The sequence below is a fragment of the Alexandromys fortis genome, unplaced genomic scaffold (genome assembly GCF_014885135.2).
Source record: "Alexandromys fortis isolate MF-2015 unplaced genomic scaffold, M_Fortis_MF-2015_v1.1 scaffold_0, whole genome shotgun sequence".
Classification (NCBI taxonomy): Eukaryota; Metazoa; Chordata; class Mammalia; order Rodentia; family Cricetidae; genus Alexandromys; species Alexandromys fortis.
In genome coordinates this window covers 21844291-21855890 of record NW_026067949.1, presented here as the reverse complement: position 1 = coordinate 21855890, position 11600 = coordinate 21844291, and the positions used below count along the sequence as shown (strand labels likewise).

General features: G+C 46.0%; 1 protein-coding gene across 2 annotated transcripts in view; it reads right to left on the bottom strand.

Annotated features, from left to right (window-relative positions):
- Positions 1-345: 345 nt before the first annotated feature.
- The window catches only part of Klf3 (KLF transcription factor 3), a 30089-nt gene continuing 18834 nt past the window's right edge, over positions 346-11600 (bottom strand). For both annotated transcript variants that reach the window (XM_050149839.1, XM_050149840.1), the window contains exons 3-6: positions 10482-10965; positions 9767-9917; positions 5605-5765; positions 346-4094 (exon numbers count right to left, since the gene is read on the bottom strand). In XM_050149839.1, the coding sequence (XP_050005796.1) occupies positions 3913-4094; positions 5605-5765; positions 9767-9917; positions 10482-10965 (978 nt within the window). In that variant the 3' untranslated portion in view covers positions 346-3912. The remainder of the gene's footprint in view (positions 4095-5604; positions 5766-9766; positions 9918-10481; positions 10966-11600) is intronic.

Genomic DNA, 11600 nt, shown 5'->3' with positions numbered 1-11600 from the left:
TTAATTAATATAGTTTGTGTGGTTATTTTGGGACTAAGGTAACTGGGCATCCAGGACAAACAAAGCAGCCTCCCCATGCAACAAATCACTTCTAAAATGTACCAGATGGATTTACAGGTGAATGCTGGCTTGCCTGTAGCTTTTTGGCTTAAGCTCAACCTTCTTCCAGGAAGAAGCCTTATTTTAAGGCTCTTCACTCCTGTGGTGTACCTACAGGCTAGATCTATTTCCTTTTCTAATCATTAAAACTTATTGCTCATTAGTGACTTACTTTGAAACTTTACAACTCTCTCTTCTTTGTTCCTAGTGATCATTGCCTCTAGTAATCACATGATCGATCACAAGTAATATTCGGATGGTTTTATTAACAAGTATATAATACATATATTGCATACTGTATATAGTATATGAGGACTGTACAGTACAAATTTATGTTCACAGTTTGACATGACAAAATGTCATTACTGAATTCCCATTGGACTACAGGGTAGAAACAGCGAAGGTACATTAAACATTCACATCTTTAGTAAGAAAGATTACCAAAATGTTTCAGTATTTGCAAGTATACTAATGCATGCTAAAAACCTTTACCCATTCAGTCTTATTAGCTTATAAAATATATTACACTTTATTAAAAATTTCTGCATAGTTTATACAAGTATTAAAGTACTGTAAATGCAATAACCCTTCTATGCTTGCAGGTAGGGTTTAAGAGATGCTAAGCAGAAAGGTTATTCTGACCCTCTAACACTAAGTACATAACAGGAAAAAAAGTGCTAGTATTTGTAAAACACATTGTAGCCCTCGTTTAATGCATGTAAAATGGCTTTGTAGATGTATTACGTAAGTGAATTTGCAATCATTTAGAAACTGTTAACCTTGACCAAGATGAGAATAAAGAAAACTCAAGTGACTTCATGTACGTTAGCAATTCCTTCAATACAATTCTTATTTTCAAACCAAATTATTTAAAAACCTCTGATCTCGGAGATTGTCTTTACAACAATCTAAAGAATGGTGTGCAGATTACGGTATCAGCAAGTCTCTCAAATTCCGCATTAGTGCAATACTGATAGTGCAGGTGGGTGTGTAATACAACATACATATACATATATCATTCCCCTGTAATCCTGTTCCAACGCTCTTGAAACATCTGCATATTTAGCATCTCCTTAGCTGAACCAAGCTATGCTGCAGTCTCCAAATCAAGGGACTTTAGACTGCTAAGTGCCCACTTACTGATGATGCACACTCCTACTGGAAAGCTGGAATTGAATGAACTCTGTAACAATTCACACAGGGTGACTTCGTGTTTGCAGCCTGTTCTCATCAATTTAAAATACTACAACCGAACCGCCACTGACAGTAACATAGCATGCCATCAAAAAAAAAAAATCACGTTTCCAGGGCATCTTCTATCTTCCACAAAAACGGCTTAAAAAAAAAAAAAAACAAAAAACTAAAAGACTAAATTTCTCAACTACCATAGTAAGCTACAAATACATACACATATAAAGAAAATTTGGTAAGGGCCAATGAACTAAAAGCATATCAGACCAGCATGGGGATAGAGAACGGGTTCTCTGGGTTACTTTTCTTTCCGAGATCTTTCTGATGGAACTGTTAACACGACCTAAGCAAGCTGAAGAGTAATGTAATGTAGATTTCTGAGTAAAATTGAAATCTGTCAGGAAGCTATTAACTGTACTTCACCGCAAAGCTAATTCTGTCCTTCCCGGCGCCCTTCCCCTTCTCAAGTTTGTGTGTTCCACACAAACTGAAACAACAAAACCAGGCTGGATTCTGCAGTGCCCTGCAGAAGACCCACTTCAAGACACTATGGTGCTGGCATGGGTGTGACTCCACACCCACAACGGAGACCCTGCTTTTCCAAGAGACATTCGCTCCTCAATTCAGGCCATGGGTACAGAGAGAAAGGCAAGAGCCTCATCAGCATGCTTTAATAGCCTGAACAGATTTTTTTTCTTTTTAAATTTATTTTTTGCAGAGCTAAAAAAAGAACGCAAAGGAACCCAAGTGCTAAGATAACATTTCTTTACAGCTTCCACCCACATTTCCCCTCAGCTGGTTCGCAGGGCTGAGCAGGACCTTCTGGGTGCAGTCCCCGCAACTCCGAACATAGTGCCATGAAAGCGAGCTCCCTGCTTGTGTGTGCGGGTAGCCTGCGTCACTAATTCACTGATGTTCAAGGACAATCAAGTAGCGTGCTCCTCCCAGGTGTGTTGGATCCTGAGTTGTGGTTGGGACGAATTTTCAAGATTCTCTCCTCTCTTCTCCTCCGTCCTTTGTGAGGGGGTGAAGGAGCTGTCGTGTCATATGTAACCACATCTGCCCACTGCGCCCATTTTCTTCAAATTTATAACCGATGGCATTTCTACGTGTGAATTGTTTTTTGTTGGCGTTTGGACTATGGTGTTCAAAAGCCTGCTTTTGAAAAAAAAAAAGTCCCCCCCCCCCAAATAATGGTGCTATTTTTATCATCAACATCAGCACGAGTCATTGTTTTTAGTTTGTACTAACAGGATACATAGTAGCGACAGAAACTGCAAGCTCCCGCAGAAACTTGTGGGAATCTTCAAGCTACATATATAAATCCCTGAATTGTGGTTTTTCTCTAGTTTTCAAAATTCTGTCACCAAAATAAAGATCTATGTGCTTCATTCACACTAGGTATATTTACAAATGGTGTCACTTGGGTTAATTCACTGATTTCCCTCAAGCTTATGGATGCTCACGTATGCTGTGTCACGGACACAAATGACAGCTGGTTTGGCACCGTAGAGCTCACACAGAAAAGCTCCATACGAAAGCTATGTGACTAACTGGATATGGGAATATAAGTACCACTCATTTTCCTGTTTGCAAAAGCCCACTTAGTAGGTCGGAGGGGTGGGGAGAGACCACTTTTTACACTGTCTCAAAAGTTTTTGTTTGTTTGCACATTACCGGGCAAATATTTCTGTGGATTCCTTACTCTGAATGCGTCGTGATCCACAATGAAGGATCCTGCAGGCATGGAGGCGGTGGTACCGAGAACCCTTCAGGTATCCAGCTGGGTAGCAAGGGTCTCTTAGTTGAGTCATGTCTGGGGATGGACATTTAACAAATGCACCGCACAGCCCATGTTAACGGCCCAGATGTCGATGGCCCACAGTCCTATCCAGGAAGAATCGCTGGCTTCCTCCTCCACTCGCAGGCTCTTCTGCTTCTTCCCCACACTATGGGTGCACATGGCTCCCCTAAGGCAGAAGCCTGGGCTCAGCGGAGGCCTCCACATGAACTTTGGGTGCTTTGGAGGACAAAGGACTTTGACATAGCTGAGTTGGTTATCCAGGCCAACAAGCAAGTGGGAAGGTCAATGGAAGAGGGGACAGGACCAGCTTGACATCTCTGTGGAGCTATCTTGCTAACTGGTAAAAGGAACCCCATTCTTTGTGGGTGAACACAAAATGTAGCAGAGGTACGAAGGTCTCTGGCAAGGACTAGCAGGCTGGATACTGTATTTCTGATACATTTACTTTGACATTCTTTTGAGGACTACATGGAGAAACTGACATATTGGTCGTGAGTTTACATGTTCCCTTGTTCTCATTACATTAAACGTATCTGTAAGGAGGGTTTGCTTAGCATCCCCGGAAAAAAAAATGTTCACATTCTTTAGGTCTGACCCGTGGTAAGGAAAGGGAGGGTTAGAGAATCAACTACTGACCATATGGAAGTCTTGAATGATATAAATTCAGAGATTCAGACCAGCTGAATCGAAATTAAAATGTACATATAAAAAATGAGTTAGCTAATGGGCAGGAGGAGAGGAACAGAGAGACGCACACGGACAGGGAGAGAGACAGAGTGCCAGGAAGAGTCGGGAGTCACTGAGGTGGAGCCAGGCTTTCAGACGAGCATGTGGCGTTTCCTGTGGAGGGCAAGGTGGTCGGAGCGAGAGAAGCTTCGGTCGCAGTCCGGACACTGGAAAGGTTTGATTCCAGTGTGCTTTCGGAAATGTCTTGTTAGTTCATCAGACCGAGCAAATTTCCATGTGCAACCTTCCCAGGTGCATTTGTAGGGCTTTTCTCCTGCAAGGAAGGGAAACGGAGCTTGAATGGTTCTGCTGTTGTCGTCGTTAAAAGGAGAAGCTAAGATTTTTTTTGAACTAACGCACTTGGAAGATGTAACTTTCGAGATAAAGTCAATAATACGGTCACTATAGGAAAGCATGGAGCAAGAGTATCCTCCATGGAAAAGCAGAGAAAAAGAATGGGGGTAGGATCTAAACAATTCTTAAGGCAGGAAGAACCATTCCGGGGACGAGCACGGAGCAGGATTCTGCATCTCTAGGTCTCTAAGCCCTAAACCCTCGGGAGATTAAATGGTCCATGGTCCACTGGAAGCTTCTGAGTTTTTCTTATGCTTTTCCATAGTTTTCTAAAACTACAAAGTTCCTATCAATCAAAATACCTGCTAAAGAATTCGGCAGCCCACTTTCTTATTTAGTTCCTGACAGTGATACCAAGCCCCTATGTATTAACATCAGAAGTTTTCTCTACTTTCAATACCCTTCCTGTGGCCACCACTCACAGGAAGGCTCTTGTGAGAGCCAGAACGAAGACCCTCACAGATATACTACTGCTTCATGGTGATCTTACTGAATTAAAGTCAGTAATTCAAGTTGGCCACCCCTGATAGGAAATTCAGAACACTATAAAACAGCGTTTCTCTCAACCTGTGGGTTGCTGCCCTCTCAGGGGTCACCTAAGACCATCATAAAACAAATGTTTACATTATGATTCACAGCAGTAGCAAAACGACAGTTATGAAGTAGCAACAAAAATAATTCTATACTGGGGGTCACCACAACATCAGGAACTGTATTAAAGGGTCGCAGTGTTGGGAAGGCTGAGAACCACTGCTCTAAAATCTGCCACAAGTCTTTCTCCTGGTGGCATCACGTCAATGCTCAGAGTTGGGAAAATGCCATATATAAGTTGCCTTCAGGCTGTGAGTAGAGTATGGTACACCCGGGTCCCGGCGGGTGACGAATTCATCCCTGTTTAGTGACTCTTGTCTCTAGAATGCTTGGTATTAAGTTTTGGAGCCTGGGGGCTCTATTTTGCTACTCAGCCCATACATGCCTATGTCCAAATACAAAGACTCAATACTGCCTTGATTTTAGACAGGAAGACCTGACGCTCCACCCCTCTGGTCCCATTCATGCCTAGTGCTGACCTGCCATTGCTGTTTGGGACCTCCCTTCCCTGCCCCAATACAGCTTCCTCTGCCGCCTCCTCCTCAGGATTCCGCTGAAAACCACTGCTGTTTTTCTGTGAATCCCAGATTCCTCTGTGAGTATTCCCTGATGGGAATGACCCAGCAGACTCAGAAAAACAATTACATTCTACACAAGGGTCATGCGGCAAATCAGTTAGACTGTACTGCCCACCGAAGGGCTCAAGCCAAGAACAGCCTTACCACACAAAAGAGCAAAATAAATAAATTAAAAAAGTAAAATTCCTGTACTCTCAGAGCGTTTGGAATGTCAGATTTACAGACTTCAGCAGCGTGCGAGAATGCAGATGTTTCTCCTACCTGTGTGAGTTCTTCTGTGTGCTTTCAAGTGCGAGCTCTTAGTGTAGACTTTGTTGCACCCCTCGTAGTCGCATCTGTGTATCCTCCGCTTCCTTTGGGTGTCCGGGGACTCCACAGGCAGAGGTCTCTTCCCGGGCTGCACTATGACCGAAGGATGGTTCCTAGCAAAGCCAAGTTAGATGCAAAAACACTTGAGTGATGGCGCTTTCTTTCCTTCTGTCTACTAACAACCAAAAAGCACTTACGACATCGGGCAAAAACAAACGAAAACCCCCCCAACAAAATATAAAATACGAACAATAAAAGGAATTAGCTGTTCAACCCAAGAAGCACTGCTATATTCATTCAACAAACACGTAGCGAGCACCTACCATGAGCCAGGCACTGTGCTTGGCACCGGGATACAAAGATGAATAAAAACAGGGTTCCTGCCCTCGAGGAGCTCACACTCTAGGGGGAGACAGACATGGAGGTAAGTCATGACAGCAAGAAGGTTAGGTGCTCCGCTCGAGGAAGTGCCCCGAGTGGGAGAGGCTCTCTGCAGCTGCTGGAAGGACCCTGCACCTTCCTTCTCTGCACCTCACCGGCGTTCCCACAGGCTGCCTGATTTCCATTTTTCTCGCAGGAAAAAAAAATGTAAACAGTCAAATCCCTGCTTCTTCGGCAACCACACTGCTGGACAGATCTATGTCCTAGCCTTTCTCTTAATGTCTCTTTTAATGATTGCTGACTCACGCTTAAATTTTCAAAGGCTGGCTCTTTCAAAGGAGCCTGTAACTGCCGTCTTAAGCGCATTCTTTCAGCGCCACGGTGGTTCCTGCGTGATGGAGGTCCCAGCGGTCAGCAGTGAGGTGGGGATGGGATACCTCATGCCCTCCGTACCTTAACCTCTCTAGCACCTGCCCAAGGGTTCTTAAGCCACACCGGCTCGCCATGACTGTGAAGTGTTTCCATGCCAGAAAGGAGGCCCACAGAGAGCAGGAGCACACGGGAAAAAGTGTGCCGTTTCCCAAGCCCTTCCTGCGGCCTGTCACCACCCACCCATCGCTTGCTCCTCGGCAGTGACCTAGCGGATGCAAGCATTTGCAGTTGTCCGCTAACCGGGAGTAAAGGCACTGCTCAGTTAGAATCTCCGGGTCCGAAAATATTCCAAATGATGCACACATGATTTCGGTGTGTGGGAGGGGTAAAAAAAAAATAAAGAGTCAGAGGGTAAAAGGACGATTTCTCACGATTCTGAAATGCTATTGAGGGCATTGAGGGGTGCCTGCAGTAATATTTTCAAGGCTCAAAAAATTGAGCATACTTCTTTTCGGCTTGAGATGTGTTAAGAGGAGACTAGTAAATAAGAAGGTGGGTTCTGTTTATGTGGCCTTCCTTCCTTACACCAGTGCTTTAAACCTTACCCGGGATGCCTGGGAGACAGATAAACGGACACTAAGGTTTATTTGGGGTTTTCTTTTTCTTTTTTTTCCCTAAAGAAAACTCAGGGGTGAGCTATATCCTGTGTCTGGGATCCGGGGAAAGCCCACATCAAGTGGCTTTAGAAATCTGGGTTCTATAGGTTGAGAATCTAACTCGTTTCACGGTAATTATGACTGCTTTCCCCAATGTCACTAATCGCCTCTGTACCCCAATTTCATCTGTGTGATGAGGGTGATGCTACCAACTAAAAAGGCTATGGGAAAGCCACTATCTGCGACGACTCAGAGAACCACAGGATAGTGTGTGCCTATGACAGCCAGAGAGTGGCCAGGACTCTGTTCAAAAGTCCCCACCCCCTGCACCTCACAGCTGTCCAATCACACGGAGTTTTCTAGCCACTTTAAGGAATATCAAGTTCGGGTCTACTGGAAAAGGCAGCAGCACAGGCTGAGGGCACTGGCTGAGAGTAGGGGTCCCTGGAATCTCATGCTCTTTGGCTTCTCACTCCTCATTTTTTAAAAGATATCCCCTGGGATCATACAACCATACAACAACTACCTGCTAGGAGCTAAACTGGCCCTTAAGTTTACGTTCTCACGCCCACCCCCTCCGTTTTCTGTTCTAAATGCAGCATTTTTGGACATATCTTTGAGTGTATTTAAAAATGGCCCTACGGCTGTAATCCTAGACTGGACAAATGGCTTTCCAAGATGGGAAGGCCACGCCCAGGCAGCAGGGTTTCTGGGCCAGTGTTGCTGGGTGCCTGTCTCTCTGCAGGGTTCCAGGCACCTGGCTGATTCGAATGATCCTTGCCTGGCTAATGCGTTCTATGTGGGCTGCTACTGGGTCCACTCCAAGACATTACTTAATCCCATTTAGCCAGAGCGCCTGCTCCGTTGTGGCTAATCTACAGATTTTTTTTTTTTTTTTGAGGATTAGGTCATCATTAACTAAGTACATTACCCATTAAGCATTTAAAAGCATCTAGCAGTAAGATCACTAAAGGAATATTGCTTGAAAAGGGAAAGAAAAAAATATACATGTCTATTTGAGACAGGTCTCACGTAAGCCCCAGGTTGGCTTAAAAGCCTGACCCTCCCGCCTCTTCCTTCCAAAGGCTGCAATCAGAGGCACGGATTACCACACCTGGCTGGAAACAGTATTCTTTTCAGCAGCATTTAAAGACTGCTTTCAAATATTCTCCCACAACATATCACACTTTAGTTGTAAGACTTTAGACTAGCCCTCTGCCGCTGGTCAGTTTCGGCAGGGAGAACACCCGGAGAGACACAGTGGGTCGAAGCGGGTCCCCTGGTCAAGTGTGGGACTGTGGGTGCCTTAAGTAGTGCCTTGGCTCACCAGCTCTCTATGCACTCTGAATAAGGGGGCTCTCTTGAAACACTCGGAGACGGGCATGATGACACGTGCCTGCAACCCTGGCACTCAGGAGGCTGAGGCAGGTGGCCCGTGAATAAGGTCAGCCCGGGCTACACACCGAGACCCCATCTTTTAAAAAGCAGACAAAAACCCTGCCACTGAACTCTTAAGGGGAAGCACTAGACCAGTGTGAAAAATGAAAACAAAGGCTCCCGAGATGCTTTCTTTGTCTGATGCTGCAGCTGGGCGTTGAGGAGTCGCCCCTCTGTATCTGTTAGGGACCATCTATGCCAGCATCCCTCAGTGTGGTGTTCACACCTGAGCCACTAGGAAAGCCACACCAGTCAAAGGTGGGTATATGCCTGATGGTCTGACATCACACAACAGCTGCTGAAAGCCAGAGAACTCACATGTTGAGGTGATAGACAGGGAAGGTGGGCAAAACATTCATCGAAGGTGACGTGAGAGGAGAATGATGGAAGGGTCCCTAAAGGACAGTGGCTGTGGCCCTGGAGGCTGACCAGTGGACCCAATGCAGAAGTACTATGGTACAGAGACGGTACAAGAGTGATTACAATAAACAAAAACAGAGGATGTGGGTTGGGGGGGGGATTGGCCTATGGTCCCACACAGGCTGAAACACAGCGTCAGCGTCAAAGGTCATCTCCTCAGAGACTGCTCACCCCAGCGGTGAAGCCATAAATGCTGTGACTTCACCATGTACTTTATCGTCCTGTCCGAGCACATGCTCAGACGCTGGTCAGGGCAGACAGCCTTCCTACTTGGCTGCAGTTCTGCACGTGAGGGGAGGCTCCTCGGCAGCTATGATTAAAGACACGACGCAAAGATGTCCTTCAGCACTGAGCTGCTCTGAGCTGCACGGAAACCTTCTGCGGCCGACACTGTGGTTGGCCTGGAGATTTTGACAGAAGCCATTTTTTCGATAACAGACACACTAAATTACATTTGAAGCGGCAGCTGTGGGGAGGGGGACGGATTCTGTTTGACACATTAAAAACATGTTGGGACTCAAGCTGATGTGCACATCAAATCCAATCTTCGTGAGAACACTAAATATGTGTATTCCAGATGGATGGAAAAAAAGGGTAAAAAAAAAAAAAAGAGATGCACGTGGTCACCTTGGGGGACCCATCCGCTGAAGTTGCCACACTGCTGGAGATGTGGTTCGTGCTGTTCCCCGGAGACTGTCTTGACCACTGTTACAGAGGCGCCACCCAGTGACACCGCACACAACACAGGATGTCCCCGGTCACCCACAGTACATCCTAGGTTTGCAATTCCACTCCAGGTCCCCAGGTGCATGGCACTACTAACACCAGGCACACCTAAGGATACTTACTCTTGCAACAATGCCTGCGGGGGGGACACTGAGTTCATTAAAGGGGGTGACATTTCTTCAGGGTAATAGTCTGTCCTCTGTGGTTCAATTCCAGGTTCTATTTTAATTTTTTTCTGTAATATGGGCTTCTCATAGGTTTCAATTACAGGTACTAAAAAATAAAAATAGAAAAAAAAATCATTCTACATATGACGTATCAATTTCAGCTGTAAAGCTCACTGCCTGGCTTCTAGCAACTACACTTACGTATGCGTATTTCTTCTCTGGCTGGGGTTATATACAGCAGGGCTCAGTTTGCGAAGGGATCCTTACTTCTGAGGCAGAGAGAGGGCCCTGCACTTCAAGATGACTCTTCCTGACAAAGTCTGGCTACCCTTACTTACTTACCTTTAGTTCCCAGTCTATGGCTGGTACCTACATAGGCGCCTTTTAAGAGCCATCAGCAGCAGGATCAGAAAGTACTTAAGTCCCTTTTGTTTCCAGAACCTTGCTGGCACTCAAAAATCAAAGTGTAGCATATACCGTGAAAGTAACTAATTATGGGACCTTCTCTCAACATCAACACTTCAAAACAAAAGCAGAAAGAGTTGCCGAGGGGCACACTAGGCGGTCCTTCTGTGGGTGCGATAGGGCTGCCTAGAGTCGTCACCAGACTCACGAGGGAAATGCGGTCTACTAAGCAGGTGCCCCAGTACGAGGGCACAGCAGAATTTACCTTGCAAGCTACTGTTTGAATTGTCCATCTCTTCTGACAAGGAGACCATGAGCGGCTGCTGGAGGTGGCTGGTGTACATGAAAGGGACAGGCTGCACCACGACGGGCTGGATGACAGGGAGGATGCCAGGGCTCCGGATTCCATGTCTGGTCAGCGCAGCCGCCATCACCGGCGGCATGGACAGCGGCATGCTGAAAGGCTGCACTCCAGGAGAAGGGGGCGAGTATTTCTTAATGGGCGGGCTGGAGGGCGGCATGCTCAGCACAGGTGAGGCTCTCCGGTGCGACGGAAACTTGAGGGAGGAGGGAGAACTGCCAGCAGAGGGTGGTGATCCCCGCTTGTTCACAGTGAGGTCCACTGGCTCCATCTGGATCCCGTGAGTAAGGCCTTCTGGGGTCGGGAAGAACTTGTCGGGTAATGGCGTGGAGTAAATGACCCCATATTTGTTGGGTTTTATCGATTCTATGTAATTCGATGGGTAGGACTATCAGAAATGAGAAAAGAAAGAAAGAAAAGTGTAAAGAGACATACCTTTGGGGGAAGGCTTAGCAAATGCTATAAATTAGGCTACTGGGCCCTCGGGAGAACCGAACACTATGTTTTCACGTTCAGTCTGAAGGCCAAACCTGCCTGGACACCTTCTAAAGTGGCTTGTCTGCATCATCAAAGGCTTGTGGCCTTCCTAAGGACACCTTGCTATCAACAAGGACAGGCCAAACCATATGAGCTGCTGCTTTTCTGATGGCCTTTCCTTTCTTTTCTTTGCCCTTTTTTTTTTTTTTTTTGAGACAGTCTCACTGTGTACCCTGTGTACCCCTGGCTAGCCTGGAACCCACTATGTAGACCAGGTTGGCCTTAAACTCAGAGATCCACTTGCCTCTGCCTTCATAGTGCAGGGATTATGGTGTGCGCCCCCACACCAGCACACTGTTCCTTCTGAGCTTCCCTGCTGTGGCTTTGACTGGGATTATTCCTGGAATTACACCCTTTCTTCACTAGGCCCAGACATGTGTAATCTCTGCATGTCTATGAACTACAACTATTTGCCTTTACTGAAATACCATTCTGGACCTAGTGTCTTCAAATGACCCAGGAATAGGGGACCAGGCAATGAGACTA